The sequence below is a fragment of the Eumetopias jubatus genome, unplaced genomic scaffold, assembly GCF_037043125.1.
Source record: "Eumetopias jubatus isolate StellerSeaLion01/CBP00866 unplaced genomic scaffold, mEumJub1_p1.0 scaffold_9, whole genome shotgun sequence".
Classification (NCBI taxonomy): domain Eukaryota; kingdom Metazoa; phylum Chordata; class Mammalia; order Carnivora; family Otariidae; genus Eumetopias; species Eumetopias jubatus.
Window position 1 is genome coordinate 22,889,059 of NW_028274815.1, and position 19,180 is coordinate 22,908,238.

At 38.0% G+C, this 19,180-nt stretch overlaps 1 protein-coding gene and 1 pseudogene across 1 annotated transcript in view; one reads left to right on the forward strand and one right to left on the reverse strand.

Annotated features, from left to right (window-relative positions):
* The window catches only part of BABAM2 (BRISC and BRCA1 A complex member 2), a 393,748-nt gene that overhangs the window by 22,868 nt on the left and 351,700 nt on the right, over positions 1-19,180 (forward strand). The window contains exon 3 of the mRNA XM_028099423.1: positions 16,664-16,740. Coding sequence (XP_027955224.1) covers positions 16,664-16,740 — 77 coding nt within the window. The remainder of the gene's footprint in view (positions 1-16,663; positions 16,741-19,180) is intronic.
* LOC114205851 (divergent paired-related homeobox pseudogene) lies at positions 18,161-18,718 on the reverse strand (annotated as a pseudogene).

A 19,180-nucleotide genomic window follows, 5' to 3' on the forward strand; every position in this document is an offset into this window, starting at 1 on the left:
TCTCTGCTTATCTTATTACAGATTAGTAACAGTTAATAGTGCACTGGTCCGGGCGCCTGGGTGGCTCAGTTGGTTGAGCGACTGCCTTCGGCTCAGGTCATGAGCCTGGAGTCCCTGGATGGAGTCCCTGGATCGAGTCCCGCATCGGGCTCCCTGCTCAACGGGGAGTCTGCTTCTCCCTCTGACCCTCCCCCCTCTCGTATGCTCTCTCTCTCTCTCTCTCAAATAAATAAATAAAATCTTTAAAAAAACAAACAAAAACCTTCCCTTTAAAAAAAAAAATAGTGCACTGGTCCATGGACCCCTCTTTGAATAGCACAGTTCTAGAAAGTTTTCTGCATTCTAACAGTCCAGGAATTGGCCTTTGTAGAATTCTGTTTGAGAGGAGAGATAGTACATTAGTACATTAGCACATTAGTGATAAGTAATTCCTAACTACACATTGGATGTTCTGAGATACTGCTTTTTTTTTCTTTTTAAACAAGTATGGTAGAGGCTTGTAAGAATGAAGACTTCTCTCAAAATTACTAGAATTTTCGGTTAGTTGGGTCAGTAAAAACTGAGAGCAGTACTACTTTATTTATGTAATCTGCATGTATCCCAAAGAAGCATGACTCAAGTAGGGAGAGAATGTTTACAGTGTAGTCTTTTCTGAGTAAGCATTCTTCCTTTATTCATGCACATATTAAAGCTCAAACATTGTTTCATCGCTATTTGTTTGTTAAAGCAACATACGGATTTATATTTCTAAGTTGGTGCACATCTTACACCAGGTCAGTGACTTGGTTGGCATTTCAGTTTTCTTCTAACTGGAGCTAATGAAGATTTAGTGACTGTGCTAGGCACATTAAGTCCCAACTTCTATTACATTGTTTTTGTTAAAATATTCATTTGCCTTTTCAAGTTGGTTTTATGTAGTTCATGGTAGAATTCATTTCTTTTTTTAAAAATTTCATTTATTTTATTTTTTAAGAGTTATTTATTTGAGAGAGAGAGAGCAAGAGAGTGAGAGAGAGTGGGGGGAGGGGCAGAGGGAGAGGAGAGAGGGAATCTCAAACAGACTCCCTGCTGAAGGAGGAGCCCGACATGGGGCTTGATCTCATGACCCTGAGATCATGACCTGAGCCGAAATCAAGAGTCAGATGCTCAACTGACTGAGCCACCCAGGCACCCCAGAATTCATTTCTTTTTAAAAACTTAAGAATTGGTGTTGGCTTTAGAAGTCATATTATAGTATAATATTATCTTAATCTAGTTGAGAATTATAGAATTTCAGGATTAGAGGCATTAAACTCTAATGACCATCATGTGCTGAATGAGCCCCCTTCCAGGCTTCCCTGCCAGGTGACTGTCTTTTCACAGGGAAGCCCCTGTGAAAAGCCCCTGATGCCCAAGGCTGCTTGCTGGGCTGCAGATACTGTTAGAAAGGGCTTTCCTATGTTGACTAAAACCCTTTTTTGTGTCACTTGTACCTCGTGGCACAATGTAGAACAAGCTTAATCAATCCTCCATGTGACAACACTTCAAATAAATGAAGCTAGCTATTGTGTGTTGTATTTTTCTCTTCTACAGTCTAACATGGAGTCTCTGCTTATAACCAGGTGATTTGTGTCCTTTCAGCATCCTTGCTGGCTTCTTCCCAGTGAGATCCAGCTAGTCTCTGTCCTTAAAGTGTAACATCTAGAACTGAATGAGGTGAAGAGAAAGGATAAATAAATAAAAAAGGAGAGGATCTGTATGGTTTACTTGGAGAAATGTTAGTAATCAGAAAAGCAAGTAGGCTAATGCATAAATTTCTGGAAAAAAAGTATAAACCATATTTCCCATTATATGCCAAAAAAAAAATCTAGGATTCCACATATTTTGTAGAAGATCCTGAGAACAAATTAAATTGAGAGTATCATTTTAGAGAATAAGCTTTATGCCAATTCACCATCACAAAACATTGATCTGCTAAGTAGAGAGGAAATATGTGATTCATATCTAAAGATGACTTGTGTCTGGCCAGGCCAGTGAAACGCATCAGCATGTTATTTCTTCCATAGTGATAACCTATAGGAATTAACTCAGAAATCTGTCAGGAATATATATATATATATATAGTCAAGAAGATATTCTTTAATTGTCCTAGTGACTTTAAAATATAGAATATATGTAAAGAACTTATTAGATACTTTCTCATAAAATGCCAGTATTTTAGAATGTATTTTGAATCCCTGAAACTATAGATTTTTAGTTTTTGGCAATGGCCATGGTTATTTACATGTATAATAATGATATTTATTTAAAAGTCTTCATGATTAAATTATATTATTTACCTGACATGCCACATTAAAAAAATTTCATTTAGCTATAAGAAGAAAATATGGTAGTTTTTAAAATACTAGAGTGAGGGGTGCCTGGGTGGCTCAGTCGTTAAACGTCTGCCTTCGGCTCAGGTCATGATCCCAGGGGCCTGGGATCGAGCCCCGCATTGGGCTCCAGCCCTGCATTGGGCTCCCTGCTCTGCGGGAAGCCTGCTTCTCCCTCTCCCACTTCCCCCCTCCCCGCTTGTGTTCCCTCTCTTGCTGTGTCTCTCTCTGTCAAATAAATAAATAAAATCTTTAAAAAAAAAATACTAGAGTCAGGAAGATCATTCTATCACAAGCCCAGAAGCCATAAAACAAAAAATAATAAAATCAAATCATTAAAAAAAATCCTGACCAGTAAAAAAGACATAAAAAAGGAAAAGCTATTTCTTATTTGTGTACCATGTATACACATATATACCTATATACATAGTTATTTCCTTCTTATGGGTCAGTAACCCACCGTGGGTTTAAAGTAAATTTTATGTATCAGCTATAGGCAGAAGATACATGAATCTTATATCTAGCAAAATGTATGCAATAGTTACCTTTTCTGCTTTTTTTCTTTTTCTAGAAATTTCATTTTTAAGTAATCTCTACACCCAGTGTGGGGCTCAAACTCACGACCCTGAGATCAAGAGTCACCTGCTCTAGCAACTGAGCCAGCCAGGCATCCCATTTTTTTGTTTTTGTTTTTATTGTTTTTTTGTTTGTTTGTTTGTTTTTTGTTGTTGTTCTTGTTGTTATTGTTTTAAGTATAACACCTACAACTAATTGAAGTGTTCAAGAAATAGTTTTGACCAGTGTGGAGTAGAGCACTGTCATCTTAATTTTTCTGGAAGCTACATTCTGTGAGGTTGTGTTGGATAGAGCTGTGTGTTGCAAACCATTGGTAAATTGTGATCCACTGGTGTGGATCATTTTACATAAATCATTTTAGTGGGTCTTAATTTGAATTTTAAAAAAATATAAAAAATATGAAATAAAATTGAACAAAAAATATCTGTGCATTTCATGTAATAAGGCTAAATATTACATAAAAATTTGTTTTAGTTTACATATACATACAAGTACATACGCACATATATGTACATACATGCTTAGTACAGTGTAGCAAGTGGTGATATAAAATAGTGATTTAAAAGTTTCTTACTGTGTGTAAAAAATTTTGAAGGCCTCTGGTCTAGACTAGAGGCTTCCCCTTTTTGTTTTTTCTCTGACAGCTCCTTCTAGTCTCTTCATACCCTGTCTACCACTTAGATATCCCATTTTCATACTCTTGTGGTTCTTCTGCTCTGTAACACGAGGAGCCTTATGGGCTCCATTAGATTTGCTTTAAGATCTAGGGAAATCGTTTTATTGTTCTGATTCAATCTCTTGTTACTTGGACTCCCAATTTTTGTCTGTGGCATGAAGAAGGCGTAGTAATGTCATGAGAGGGTCAATTGAAGTTTTTTTGTTTTTTTAAATTCTGAAAATTATTGCCCAAGTGAATTAAGGGTTTAATGAAAATAGTGTTTGAGATAGACCCTCCTCCATATTTTTGACTTTGCAATTTGTGCTTTTGAGTAATCATAATAGTAAGTATGTGCTATGTGCTAGGCACTGTTCTAAATACTCTGTATGTACCAAGTCAATGGATCCTCATAACTCCATGGAGTGGGGCTATCATTCCCATTTTACAGATGAGGAAAGCAAGGAAGAGACAAATTACTTAAATTCATAGTGTGTAACGATAGTATCTCAAGCAGCAATCTAAGAAAAAATCCCCCCCAAACCATTGAAAACCCCCAAATACATGGATGCGCATTTATCCCATTACCCTGTAGTTCCAGATATGCTCATATGGCAGGTGCTAAATCTTTTTGTAATCACTGAAGTAGAAGAGTTTGAGGATTTAAAAAACTTTTCTTGGGGCACCTGGGTGGCTCATTTGGTTAAGCATCTGCCTTCAGCTCAGGTTATGATCTCAGGGTCCTGGGATTGAGCCCCACATTGGGCTCCCTGCTCAGCAGGAAGTCTGCTTCTCCCTCTCCCTCTGCTCCATCTGCCCCCCCCCCGCCCACTCACGCGCTCTCTGCTCTCTCTCTCAAATAAATACGTACAATCTTTAAAAAAAATAAAAAAATACCTATTCTTCCATCCTTAGAAGGCACTTTTCACCAACAGGAAGGAGAATCCTGTAATAGCACTTCAGAATCTGTGAATTCCCCCTTCCCTTCTTTTCCACTCTTCCATCTCTCTCTTTCTCCATTTCCCCCTCCACCTTCTCTGTTTTCACAACAGCTCATTCTTCTGTTTTTTTTTCTTCTCCCTGTTCTTCCCCCCACCTCTACCAGTTTTCCATCTGTTCTTTTCTGTATCCTGCCCTTGTACTGTTCGTATTCACTTAAATATATTTTTCATACGGAAAGCATATACTGAGCACTTAGTGTGAGGCACTGGAGAGATGCAAATATAAAAAGCAAACACCAGGAAAGCCAGTAAGGGAATGATCACAGCTCTGCTAATTCATACCCTTGAAAATCTGAGCTCCATGCCAAGCTTCTTTCCAGTCCTTCCCTTTGAGGAGCAGGAATTGAGACTGGGATTTAGATACCTAATATACAAATGGTATAAAATATAAAGCCCTCAGAATTCAGAGAATTGGGAATATATCCATTTAGGACATGTTTTGGGTCAAGAAATGAAAATGATGACCTAAAAATAAAAAGTTTACAGGAATATTTTTACTGTACAAATTAGAGTTTAGTATAAAACTTACTTTTTATAAAACTATATTGCACATTAAATGGATAGAAATTGTATGTAAGTTGGCTTTGTCCCTGGGGATTTCTTTTTTTTTTTAAATATTTTATTTATTTATTTGAGACCACGCACAGGCAAGCGTGCATAAACAGAGGGAGGGGCGGAGGGATAGGGAGAAGCAGACCCCCGCTGAGCCGGGAGCCCCACACGGAGGGGGGGAGGGGGGCCTCAATCCCAGGACCCTGGGATCATGACCTGAGCCAAAGGCAGCCGTTTAACTGACTGAGCCACCCAGGCAGCTCCCCCCGCTGGGGATTTCTTATAATATTTATTAATGGAAGAATGACCAGCATTCCTACAGTTGGATAGGAAAACAGTCCAGGATAGTTATGTAATTTGTTTTGACTTTGACATGACCTTGGAGTATGCTTCTCATCTCCAGCTGCTTCAGCTGCACTGTTTATGCAGCAGGTATCAGGTGCCTCTTGTGTGCCAGCAGGTGGGCTGCTGGGCACTAAGGGATCCAAGATTTATTAGACTGTTTCCTTATAGAGCTTTCAATCTAGCTGAGTTTCTGTCTCCTTGGTTTTGTCCTTATTTAAGGACAATGGTAAGTAAATATTTTCTTTCCCCTACCTAGCTTGACCGGATCCAATGCATTCTTAAGAGGCCAGTCGTATTCCAGTGAACCAACCTTCCTTGATTACCCCAGCCGAAAGTGGTTTCTCTGCTCTGGCAACTTCTATTGTGCTTATTTTCTTTAACCACTAATTTGGCAATTAATCATGTTAATTGCTTTGTGACTTGTATCTATTGTCGTCTTGAATTGTTATTTAAATTGTGCTTATTTGACTTTCACAGGTTTGATTTTTGTCTTCTGATTACAGTTCAAGGTTCTAGAGAATAGACACTCCTTTCTGTACTCTTGTAGCAGTCATCTCTAAACTTTTGATTATGCGCCTCAAATAATTTATGAGCCCTCAATACATGCATACTTGTTTATGAAATATATTTATGTTATAAAACATATATAAAATATAAATGAAAAATAATGATATAAGATGAAACAAGCAATATTGAAATAATTTATATTACTTATAACATGGTATTTTTACCTGTCATACCTGAAAAAGAAATCTGCAAAAATATATAGATACTAATGAAAGAGGCAACGTTGGCTATATACACTATGCCATAAGACCAGTTTTTAATCCCACTTGGTAGTGTTGGTTTGATTTTAGCCACCCTGATGGGTTGATGTGATGCTTTATTGTAGATTTAAATTGCATTTCTCTTGTGACTAATTAGGTTAAGCACTTTTTCATGTATATTGGCCATTTGGATCCCTTTTTATGAAGTGTTCTTTCAGGTCTACTAACTTGTCTTTTTCTTATCAATTTATAGGAGATCTTTATATATTTTATATCAATTTTATGTGTTGCAAATATCTTTTCTCTGTGTTTTTTTTTTTTTTTAAGATTTTATTTATTTGACACAGAGAGACATAGCGAGAGGGAACACAAGCAGGGGGAGCCAGAGAGGGAGAAGCAGGCTTACCACTTATCAGGCAGCCCGATGCCAGGCTCCATCCCACGACACTGGGGATCATGACCTGAGCCGAAGGCAGACGCTTAACGACCGAGCCACCCAGGCGCCCCTGTGGTTTGTTTTTTCACTCTAATTTTTTTTTAATGAACAGAATATCTAATATTAATATAATGCAGTTAACCCATCTTTTCCTTCATAGTAGTACTTTTTGGGAATTTTTGTTCACCCAAAGTTCTTGAAGATATTCTTCTATTTACCCAATTAATCTTCCTCCCATTGTCTTCTAAAAATATTTCGCTTTTGCTTTTCCCATTCAGAGCTTCAGTTCACTTGGACTTGATTTTTGTTAATTATGAGGTAGGGATCAAGCATATTTTTCCCTATAAGTATTGCTAGCTGACTCAGCACCATTTATTGAAAACAATTTCCTTTCCATACTGTACATAGATGCCTTTATCATAAATTAAGTGTCCAGCTGTATGAGGACCTGTCTCTGGACTCTATTCTTTGTCTGTCTTTGTGTATCAGTATCAATATTTTAATTACTAAGATTTATAATAATTTTTGATATCCAGTAGGGCAAATTCTCCTATTAAGTTTTTTTCCTTGTTGTGGTAAAATATGCATGAAATTTATCATTTTAACCATCTTTAAGTGTACAGTTCATAGCATTAAGTACATTCACGTTGTGCAACCATCATCACCATCTATTTCCAGAACTTTTTCCTCTTGCAAAATTGAAACTCTATACCCATTAAATTACTGTCTGTTGCACCCTCCCTCCGCTCCTGGCAACCACCATTTTACTTTTTATCTCTTTGAATATGATAACTCCAAGTACCTTATATGAACAGAATCATACAGTATTTGTCCTTTTGTGACTGGCTTATTGCACTTAGCATAATATCTTCAAGGTTTATCCATGTTGTAGCATGTGTCAAAATTTCTTTCCTTTTTAAGGCTATTAAATAATATTCTCTTACACATATATGTCACATTTTGTTTATCCATTCATCAGTCTCAATGGACACTTGGGTTACTTCCAGTTTTTGGCTATTGTGTGTAATTCTGTCATGTTTTTCTTCAAGAGAATCTGGTCTCTTCTTGGTTCTGGACATTCCATTTACGTTTTAAAATCTGCCTCTCAGGTTCCAGATCAATTAAGGGGAACTGACATCTTTTCATTATGTGTCTTTTAATCTATGAACATATCTGTATTTGTTTATTTGTTTTCTTCTAATAATAGCTTTCTCCATAGAGATCTTGCACATCTTTTGTGACATTTCTATATATTTTATAATTTGATGTTATTTTTTTATAAAAGATTTTATTTATTTATTTGACAGAGAGAAAGACACAGCGAGAGAGGGAACACAAGCAGGGGGAGTGGGAGAAGGAGAAGCAGGCTTCCCGCCGAGCAGGGAGCCCGAAGCGGGGCTCGATCCCAGGACCCTGGGATCATGACCTGAGCTGGAGGCAGACGCTTAATGACTGAGCCACCCAGGGGCCCCTGATGTTATTTTTGATGGCATCTTTCTAAAAGTTTTTATTTTTCAACTGATTGTTGATGGTGTGTAGATACATGTATATAGTCTACAGTTGATTTTTGTGTGTGTCCTTTGTCCAGCAACTTTGCTAAGCTCACATATTTCCAGTAGTGTCTATGAAGATTTTAAAAAGCTTTCTATATGCACAGTTGTATTATCTACACGTAAGTATAGTTTTATTTCTTCCTTTCCAGTATTTATACCCTTGTGTTCCTGTGCTGCCTGCACTTGCTAGGACTTCTGGTACAATGTTGAGTAAAAGTGGTTGGTAGGAGTGGGTAACATCTCATTCTCTGTCTCAAGGGGAAAAATAACATTTTGTTGTTAAATGTGATATTGTAGGTTTTTTTGTAGTTGGCCATTATTTATATTAAGGAAGTTCCTTTCTGATCCTTATTTGCAGTCTTTAAAATCATGAATAGATGTTTAATTTTATCAAACATTTATCCTGCGCTAATTGAGATAATCCTATTTTCTCTTTTATTCTGTTAACAAAGTGAATTAAGTGCACATATTAGAAAAGAAGAAAGGTTGAATATTAATGAGCTAAACATCCATCTCAAAATATTAAGATTTCCCCCTTCCTAGTTAACTGTTAAAAATAGTTTTTGAGCCCCTCATTTCTACTGGACTCATACTGTAATTTAAAGCACATTTTTGTTATAGGAACACCTACTAACACTTAAAAATATTCCCTACTTTAGAGTTGAAGTCTGTCATTTATAAATGGGGACACAGCATATAAACTGGGAATAACAGTTGATGCCACATGAACTGGCAAACACATTTTTTAAAAATATTTTAATTTTATAATTTTTTAAAACATTCTGAGCTGATCACATATTTTGGTAATGGAATTTTGGAATCCTATGCTGAGAATTGAATCCATCGCTTTCTAGTAGGGCTTAGAAATAGATTGCAGGCTTTAAAAATGTAGAGGTTATATTTGGTATATTTGGAACATCATATGTCATCGAGCAAGTAGTGCCATTCTTTTGAATGATGTAAAAAATCTCTCTCTCGGTGCAGTTTTTTTTTTTTTTTTTGCCTTCTTTTACCTATTTTAATTCATGAGTCCCCTCGTAGAAAGCCAAAACTTGACCTCTAGCGGGTTTTGATGGGCCATAATTCCCTTCTAAGGCTGAGGGTGTACGATCCTGTGAATCAGAAGTGCAGATGATGCCTATTTTTGCAGATGCTTTGGTAGCTGTTGAGATAGCCTGCAGCACTCTTCCAGCTTCTTTGCTGCTGCCTTTCAGCCTAGAAGCTATGATAATTTTGCAACTGCTTTGGTCTGAGTGGAGTCAGAAGAAAGAAATTCTGTAAAATGAAATGGTTGTGAATAGGAGCTAACAAGAATTCACTCTAATTTATGTGACTTCATATTTGTGTAGCAGCCAGTTATTGGTCTTTTGATCCGATCTTGTTTCACAGTTACCTGTGATTTTAGGTTGCCAAAGCTGAGGACTTCCTTCTCAGCTGCCGGTGAATATTGTTGGTTAAGCACCAACGTCATTATCAAGAAAACAGGAAGCTCTGTAGGAGAACGGGCCAAATGGTAAATTAATAGCGTAAAGGAAACTGATGTAGACTGAGGGAAGGAACCCTGGACTCATCTACTTTGTTCTTTTCAGATGGCTGAGAGAGGAGAAATGGTTTAAATCATGCTTTTTTCCAGAAAGCATATCCAATAATAGGTTTAGTATTAAATTAGAAAGCATGTAGTTTGCTTTTATTTTGCATTCTCTTAAAAATGCTAATGTCTTAAAGGTTGTAGAATACCTTTGTCTAACTTTGTTAATTCAGATTAATTCTTGGCTGTCATTAAAACCCTATAAGCTGCAGTGAAATTGCCAACTTTTCCTGTTTATAGCGATTCCTTAATAATTTGAATCAGATCTCAGGAACTATGAACAAGTAATAATTTAATGATTCAAATCCAAATTTATTTTCACTGTTTGTTTAAAGGGTTTGCTAAATAAGTCAGTAGTGTTAACATTGCAGGGCCTATTTAATCAAATTAGGAGCACCTTGTTCCCACTTTTGCATCATTGATTTACAGTGTATACAGTTCTAATACTTATTACTGATAAATCATTTTCACTTCACTAAAGCTCACATGGTAGAACAGTCTTTTTGGCAACATTTTGTCAGCCTTTACTTTTCATTATTTTAGGTACTTAATAAAATGGCATTTATTGACAAATTTTAATTCACATTTCTTACTAATTCTGATGGTTTCCCCTTTAATTATTGAGAGATGATTTAGAGTGGTGTTTAAGAAAATTGGCCCTGGATCAGACATCCTGGGTTGGGATCCAAGCTCTGTAACTAACTAGTAATATACTGTGCCTCAGTTTCCTCATCTGTAAAATGGAGGTAATAATAGCATCTATCTCTGAAGGTTGCTGCGGGTTTAAATAGTTCAGTCTAATTAAAGAATTTAGAATAGTACCTGCCACATAGCAAATGCTCAACAAATGTTAGTGCCTGTTATTATTTATCGTCAAAATAGAATAATTTTAGGAAGTGACTTTAAATATAAATTCTGGGTCACATGTAGAGCTCTTCAAAGGGAGGACCTTTTACAAATAATCACACTTTTATCTCAGAGGTGAGGATAAGAGCATCTTCCCAACTCCAGTTAAATCATCAGTTTTTGTCATGAAAAGAGCATAAGACTGGGAGTCAAAGTTTATGCATTCATTTGGCAAACCTTTGCCTATGTAGTTGTTGGAGTATCCACGTCCCGGACACCAGTGCTAGATGCTGGAGATTTTACAGCTGACTGAAAGATGCCTAGGTCAGGGAGACTAAGAGTGCCGTGAAACTGGTGTCCAGTCCCAGTGCTCTCACTGAGCACCTCTGAGACCCTTGGCCTTCACTGTCATCATCTGTAAAATGACAGTTTCTGGGTTTAGTTTATGGTAAGTAGATGCTAATATGTCAGCACTCAGTGCTGTATGCTTAGTACTGTGCTAGATGCTACACTAGGACATCAAAAAAGTATAAAACAGTTTTTTTTTAAAGATTTATTTATTTGAGAGAGAGAGAGCATGGGGGGATGTAGGGGCAGAGGGAGAGGGAGAGGGACAAGCAGACTGCCCACTGAGCACAGAGCCCGATGCAGGCTCGATCCCAGGACCCTGAGATCATGACCTGAGCCGAAGGCAGACGCTTAACTCACTGAGCCACCCAGACACCCCTAACGCCATGAATCTTAAGACCTGGTTGGGAAGACAAATAACAATTGGAAAATAGATAAATAGTAATCTCGGGAGTCATGTGATTAGATGTAAGATAAGAGATGGTAGGGGCAAGAGTATGTGGAGGTTGTTATGCTTAGCATTTTACTGTATCTGTGGTTAGCTGGCTCTGTTTTCTGTAATAAAGCACCACAGTAAACTACCTGTTCTGATGTTATCAGAAATTCTCACTTGATAATTCCCACTTGCATCATCTGCAGAATGTGGTAGTTTAACTCCCTTTGTTCTCCCATGTGTTAAACTTTAAAATGGTGCATTCCCAGTAAAAGATAATATTTTTAGAGCATAGTTCTTCATGCAAAAACTTTTTTTTTTCCAATATAATACCGAGGTATTTTTTTTGTTCATCCCTTCTGTATTCTGTGTACCTAGCACAGTGCCTGACAAGTGGTAAGCACTTGGGAAATTTAGTTGAGGGACAAATTTGAGGTTACATTTAGATTGTCAGCAATTTTTAAATCATTTAAAATTATCTTCTTATTCAGAGATGCTCAATTTGGAATATTGGTTTTTAAATCTTAGACCTGTGTTAGGACAAGTTGCCATTATACAAATATAATTTTAATGAAGCCAGCTGCTTGTTATTTTAGTAGCTTTTTCATACTTATATAAGGAAATGATTTTCTAGATGAATGAACTTCTCCACTATATTAGTTATCTGTTAATGATGTCTGATTGCAGTATCCTGGGAGACCCTACACCAGAACTGCTCGGTCGGGCCATTCCTAAACTCTGACCCAATGGAACCGTGAGGGATAATAAATATTAGCAGTGTGAAGTTTTGTAATGTCACAATATAAAGACTTCCCTATATATTTTACTTGAGGAATTCATCAGTAGATTACCCTTGCACTTTTTCCTTCTCAAAAAAGAGTGAAGCTCTTTAGAGGAAAAAGATAAATGATAAATCAAGCCATCTAGTCAAATATAAAAAGGATCTACTTAACTTTAAAATATTTATATAATTATAAAGTAGTCCATGTTCATCATAAAAATCAAAACAATGCAGAAAGGTAATCAAAGGAAGTTGTAAAAATTACCCCAAATCCTGCCATATTTTGGTGACTCTCCTTCTGAAATCTGTTTATGTGCATAGACATACACACAGATCTGTCTTTTCCATAAGTAGAAATCATACTACTCATATGTGTTCTTCGATCTTTTTTAACCCGTGCCCTTTTTTGAGTAGCAGAAAAACCAACGCCGTCCTTGAATGCGATTTGAAATTTCACAGTAAATTAAATACATGACCAAAACCAATTTTATTTTATTTTTTTGAAGATTTTGTTTATTTGACAGAGAGAGACACAGTGAGAGAGGGAACACAAGCAGGGGGAGTGGGAGAGGGAGAAGCCGGCTTCCTGCTGAGCAGGGAGCCCGATGCGGGGCTCGATCCCAGGACTCTGGGATCCTGACCTGAGCCGAAGGCAGACGCTTAACGACTGAGCCACCCAGGCGCCCCTGACCAAAACCAATTTTAGACAGAGCTAATTTTAAAGAAGGGGAAACATTTTTAGTTTAATCTTAAAAGAACCTTTAGTTAATATGACGTTGGCTTGTTTCCCATAAAGCTGTTTATCTTGGGTAATATGGAAGATAGAACATAATAGATATTTTATTTATTTATTTATTTATTTATTTATTTATTCATAATAGATATTTTAAGTATTTGTTCAACATTTCATGAGAGAAGCTGAGTGCTGTTTAGGAGAGAGAGACCTGCTAATGGCAGCTTCGTCTTTCCCCTGTTGCCTTGAACTGTTAAGTTCTTGGCCCCAAATTTGTGTATTCCTCTTAGCAAAACAGAAACCTGCAGTTAACTGGAGGTTAGCCATTTTAATTTGGGAATACTCTTTGGGGAGTATGACCCCTGCCCTCGTCCCCACACCAAGTAAGTGGTCTTTTCAACAATATACAGCGCTCACTCTAAGGTGAGTTTTGGCACATTTTTCTTCTGTCTTTTCCATGATGTTCTCATTATGGATTGGCTGGCCCGCCCATTACTCTGGCTCTGTTTTCATAGACGATTTGGCTGTTGTCTCACACTGTATAGGCTTGATTGCTCTTCCTCCTGAACTTGTTCCCCTCCTGCTCATCCCCAGTGAGGAAATCCACATCTCTCCATTGGTACTGCTGCTCCCTGAGTCCAAGTATCCATCATCTTTCTTTCCTGAAACTCATTCCTGTAGGTTTCTGTTGGACATCTTTATAGTCTCTCTTTCTATACAGTAAACATGGTTGATCTTGTAAAAAGCATAGAATCTGATAATATTACTCTTCTTAAAACCCTCCTTTGTGCTTGGAATACTCTGAATTAATTGCCGCCACCTACAAGGCTCTTTGAGATCTGTCCCTTGCTTCGCTCTTGTCCTGATCTTTTGCTCTTCTCTCCCTCGTTCACTCTGCTCTAGCTGCATCGCCCAGACGTCTCAAGATTTCTCCCCACAGTTGTATCAGTCTTGTTCCTGCCTTCACGCCTTTGCACCAGCTGTTTCCTCTGCCTGGAGTGCTCTGGCCCAGCACTCCCTGATAGGCCCCTTGGTGATAGTTACGCAGGTTTCGGAGGGATTTCACCTCCTCACAGGGAGGTCCTCCCCAGTCGTCCAGTGTGCAGTGCCGTGTACCGCACTGTTCTGCACTGAATAGGAGCAATAGCTACTGTTTGCTGTGACTTCACCTCCTCACAGGGAGGTCCTCCCCAGTCGTCCAGTGTGCAGTGCCGTGTACTGCACTGTTCTGCACTGAATAGGAGCAATAGCTCCTGTTCGCTGCGACACTGTTTTATGTTCTTCACAACATTTAACAGTCTTGAACCATCTTTATACCTTTGTCTCTTGTTTATCGCTTCTTTTTCCCTTGTCAGAATTTAAGTTCCTTGGAAGGGTAAATCTTGTCTGTCTTGTCCATGTTGTATTCCTAACACATACAACAATGCTCAGTAAATCTTTATACCTAAGTGGAAAAAAAAATCAGTGAGCGAATCACTCAGATGAAGAAATGTACTTTTTAACACCCTAGGGTGGCTGGAACCAGCTGTTCACGGGAGGTCGGGAGGTTGGGAGGATGGGAGGAAGGTGAAGGGGGACTTTTAGTGAAAGCACCTTTTAGTCCTCGTTAAAGCATAAAGAATACAAAATGTAGCCCAACAGTGAATGTCACAACTGATTTCACATTGAAAAAGGACAAGTTATTCAAACAAAGTAGAATCAGATTAATCCTGAGGATTTCCTGTACTATTAATAACTTCAGTTGCTAAGCTGTGTAAGATAGGGAGATAATTTGATCTTCACACCCAAAGGAGATGCTTGATTGTGAATGGTGTTTATTTTGTATGAAAAAAATTTTTTTAAAACATTGTTCTTTGAATATATATGAGAAAAAATTCTTAGTGTTGCTTGTAGGTCATTTCTGTCATTAGATCATACTTTATATTTTATAATGCTTTAATTTATGTATTTTCCATAATTGTTTTTTGTTTTCAAATAACTGCCATGCTATGGGCTAGGAAAGATTATATTATAATGGAAATATTTTAGTACCTTTAATAAAATGTGCCCCAAAGAATTTTTTATGTTGAACAGTAAAGGAGAATGTGTTCATAAAACCTATAAGAAATTGAAATAGGTTACTCTACAATTACTAGTGCAACTTTGTTGTTTAGTTTGTAAACTGGTGTTTTTTATTGTCCCCTAAAGATAAGGGGAATAATCAACCTAGTGATTTATGTTAAATACATCTGAGTTAAACTTTCTATCTGGTTCTTTTCTTTTTCACATTCAGATAGTTTTGGGTAAAGTAATGGTAAAACTAATATGAGATCCTAGTTAGTTTTTTTAGAGTCAACGTTTTTTTCCTGAGAGACAGAGCGTGCGCATGTGCATGAAGGCACATGAGTGGGGAGAGGGGCAAAGGGAGAGGGAAGAGGAAGAGGGAGAATCGCAGGCAGACTCTGCACTGAGCACGGAGCCCCACATGGAGCCCACCCACGACCCAGAGATCAAGACCTGAGCCAAAATCAAGAGTCAGACACTTAACCAACTGAGCCATCCAGGCATCCCTTAGAGTCAACATTTCTTAAATTTATTTTCAAATGACTATTGCCTTCAAAGTGGCCATCTAGGGAAGTGGTACATTTATTCTAACAATGCTTCCGTTCCTTAAAATACCCTTTTCAGAGATGCCTCATAGTCAGTATTGGAATTATGAAAGAAATTTAGCATCTTTTGCTTTACTTTATAATCGAAAAACCTCATTTTTTAAAACTAAATGAAGACTTAAAATTTCCTCTATTGACTTCATATTAATATTATATTAATTTATGAAGCCAATACTGCTGTTATGCATTTGAAGTTATGACTTGTGAGATCATGAAAGAGATCTTTTAAAACTCTATCTGTGTAGGGCGCCTGGGTGGCTCAGTTGGTTAAGCGACTGTCTTAGGCTCAGGTCATGATCCTGGAGTCCCGGGATCGAGTCCTGCATCAGGCTCCCTGCTCAGCAGGGAGTCTGCTTCTCCCTCTGACCCTCTTCCTTCTCGTGCTCTCTATCTCTCATTATCTTTCTCAAATAAATAAATAAAATCTTTAAAAAAAAATAAAACTCTATCTGTGTAAAGAACAAAGAACATTGTATAACTTTGTGAAGTAATAGATTGAAAAAAAAACAAACCCAGACCTGAGTGACTAATTCACCCTCCTTTTACATTTGCATTTTATCTGAAACTGAGGGCATTGTATTGTGCTCTACTGTAGATGGAAGTCATGGGGTGCCAAATCCGGAGGGAGCACCTTACCTTTGGAGGTAAAAAGTAGACTCTTTTTAGTATGAGTGAAAGTTAAGGGTCTGTATTTAAACTCTGTCCATAAAACTACTCTTCTTTTATAATTTTTGACGTCAAAGACTACAGACCTGTTTTGGACGGTACATCTACATTAGAAACCAAGATATACTTACTGGAGAGAAGTAGTTGAAGCTTTGTTGGTGTTTGTCCTTAGAAAGCAGATAAGTTTTATTGTGACATAAATGGATTATTTGTTTTAGGGCAAGTCTTATTGTCTTGGCCTCCATGACCATCAAGGGCTTTTATTTTCTTTATAAGCCAGTGTTTTAATCTTTTATCTCTAAGGATCACTTTTTATTTACTTTATTAAATGTCATAAATACATGGGCTTTAAAAAAAAAAATCTTGTCTTCTCTTTCTTTAAAGCTGCACATCATTGACTCCTGGACCCAACTGTGACCGATTTAAACTGCACATACCATATGCTGGAGAGACATTAAAATGTAAGTAAATGATGACTATTTTATTGAAAGTGTAGATTACAGTGCAAGTTATCAGACTTTGTGCTTCCGTTTTTATTTCCGTCTGTTAGGTGTTATCACTAGGATTTACCACTTTTTTTAAAAGTTTTTCTTTCATTTCTAGTTCTACTCAAAGTAAGGCACTTGGTAGGGAATAAGCTGTGGTCAAATAGGCATACACTGAAATTCTTAATTTTTAGGCCTGGGGGTAATTCTTGTATTTTTTTCTCCATTGGCTGATCTTATGTAATACCCCAATAGAGAGAGTCCACTGCTTTAAAATACCCGGCTATTTAGAAACAGCATTTAGGTAGGAATGACTGCTGTGCACCACTCCCGTTAATCCCCTTCTGGAGCTGTTGCTGCCAAGAAACGTTGTGTTGTCGCCCATGTTCCATTGCCACCTGAGCATGAGTCCTACCCCAGAGACTCTTGGCATAGTTTAAGAGTGTCAACAGGTTTCCTCTTTTATAGCAAGGGTCAGAAATGCAAATGGCTACTACAGCTGGACTGGTAACAGAAATGAGGGGAGCAGGCTAGGTATGGCAAATGGGGGCACACCTACCCTCCTTGAGGGAACTGCCTCTGTTGATATACTGAGAACAGGTGGAAATCCACATCAGTTTTGGATGCTGACTACTTTTTCAAAAATTAAAAACATAGTATGGGCCAGCGTAATGCAGGTCCAACCAAATGTGTGTGGGGTATGACTGGAAGGGACCACTGGTTTGTGACCTTGAGGAAGAGCAGGCAGTACCTACTATTGGATTCAGTCCACCATCTACACCACTTGCCTAGGTGTATCAGCCCTTCTCTGCTGTTACAACCAGTGTTGATGCTTTAGCCCAGTGTGGCAGTAATGGCGGCTTTGGTCAGTATCGACCTCACCAGGAATTTTCTCTCTTGAACCTATTCTTGTGGTCAACACGGTATTGAAGTCTCTCCATTCTTTTTTTTTTTTCTCATTGTGTATATTTATTGAGATACAATTTAAAAATTGTCTCCAGCTTTACTGAGATACAAGTGTAAGGTGTATGATGTGTTGATTTGATACATTTATATATTGCAAAATGGTTACCGCCATGGCATTAGCTTCTGTCCTGTCAAGCGATTGTTTTTTTTGTGGTGTATTTTATACAGTATTACAGTTCTGTGTCTTTGGATGAATTTATACATGCAGGTTCCTGCCATCCGAATTACAACATGAAACATCCCCATTGCAATAGTTTGTTGAGCGACTCTTGCCACTCAGTTCCACCCCACAGGCACTTGTGGGTCTCTTTTTCTTTTCACGGAGCCCATTTCTGAAATGTCTCCATGTTGCGTAGATCTGGACTCTGTCTCTCGTCTGGAATCACTGCAAATCGTTACGTAGGTGACCTTTAGTGTCTGGCTTTGCTCACTAAGTTCTTTGTGGAGATGAAGAACCCAAAGAATTAGCAGTGAAGCTTGTGGAAGGAATTTGGGATTCCGTAATGGGATGTAGGGAGTAGATGTTAGAATCTCAGCAGCAGCCGAAATGGACTATTTTGTGGCCAAAAGAATGGTCTGGGAGAGCCTTAAAATTGGAGCATATGCTGAGTTGGAAGGAAGGTATGGGGTGATCTGTATAAACTAGGGAAGCAGGGTAGGCACCATCGGGGCCTCCTGGAGTGGCATCCGTGTGTCTCTTGGAAGATCTGGTCTTGACTTCCACCCCAGCTAATTGCTGTTGTTTGGCTTTCTTGACTTTTGCTCTGTGGTTCTTGAACCAAACCTGCAGTACGGTGGGATGTATCTCCAATATTGAGGCCATTTCTTTCTGAAGGCTGGGAGCGGGGTATGGGTTCTTGCTAAACAAGAATTCCAAATCTGCCAGTTGTTTCTCAGTGAACCTGGTTCGTTTCCTTTGTGAATGTTTCTGATCCTTTCCTTTAGGAAGGTCTCCTGTGCCTGCCATCCCATCTAGCTGGGTCTCCATGCTCTGGTCCTGTGTCAAGAGCTCTGAAGTCTCTCCATTCTTAAAAAGAGGAATAAAGAACATAAATGTTAAAGATGGGACAGATGAGTAAATAGTGCCTTTCAGACTGTGGACTGTGTATTTTACAATTACAGGCCACCAGGGGCCACATCTTAGTATTCCGTAGAATCACAAATGCAGCATTAAGTGAAAAATGTAGGACATGCTAACTTACGAACCTGGCATTATTAGATAATTCTCTGGAAACCATTAAAATACATAGGAATTTCACCTGCCTGAGGTAGTAGGACATTCTAGATTGTGACTGTTTTTGAAAAAATTATTAACTGAATTGAAAAGAAATGATCAAAGTAAATCATCCACATGGTTAAAGATATAAAAAGTTCAGAAATTTTTTACACATGAAAGCAGTAATCTTCTGTTACCTATCTTCCCAAGTCTAGTTCTGTTTCCCAAGGGAAC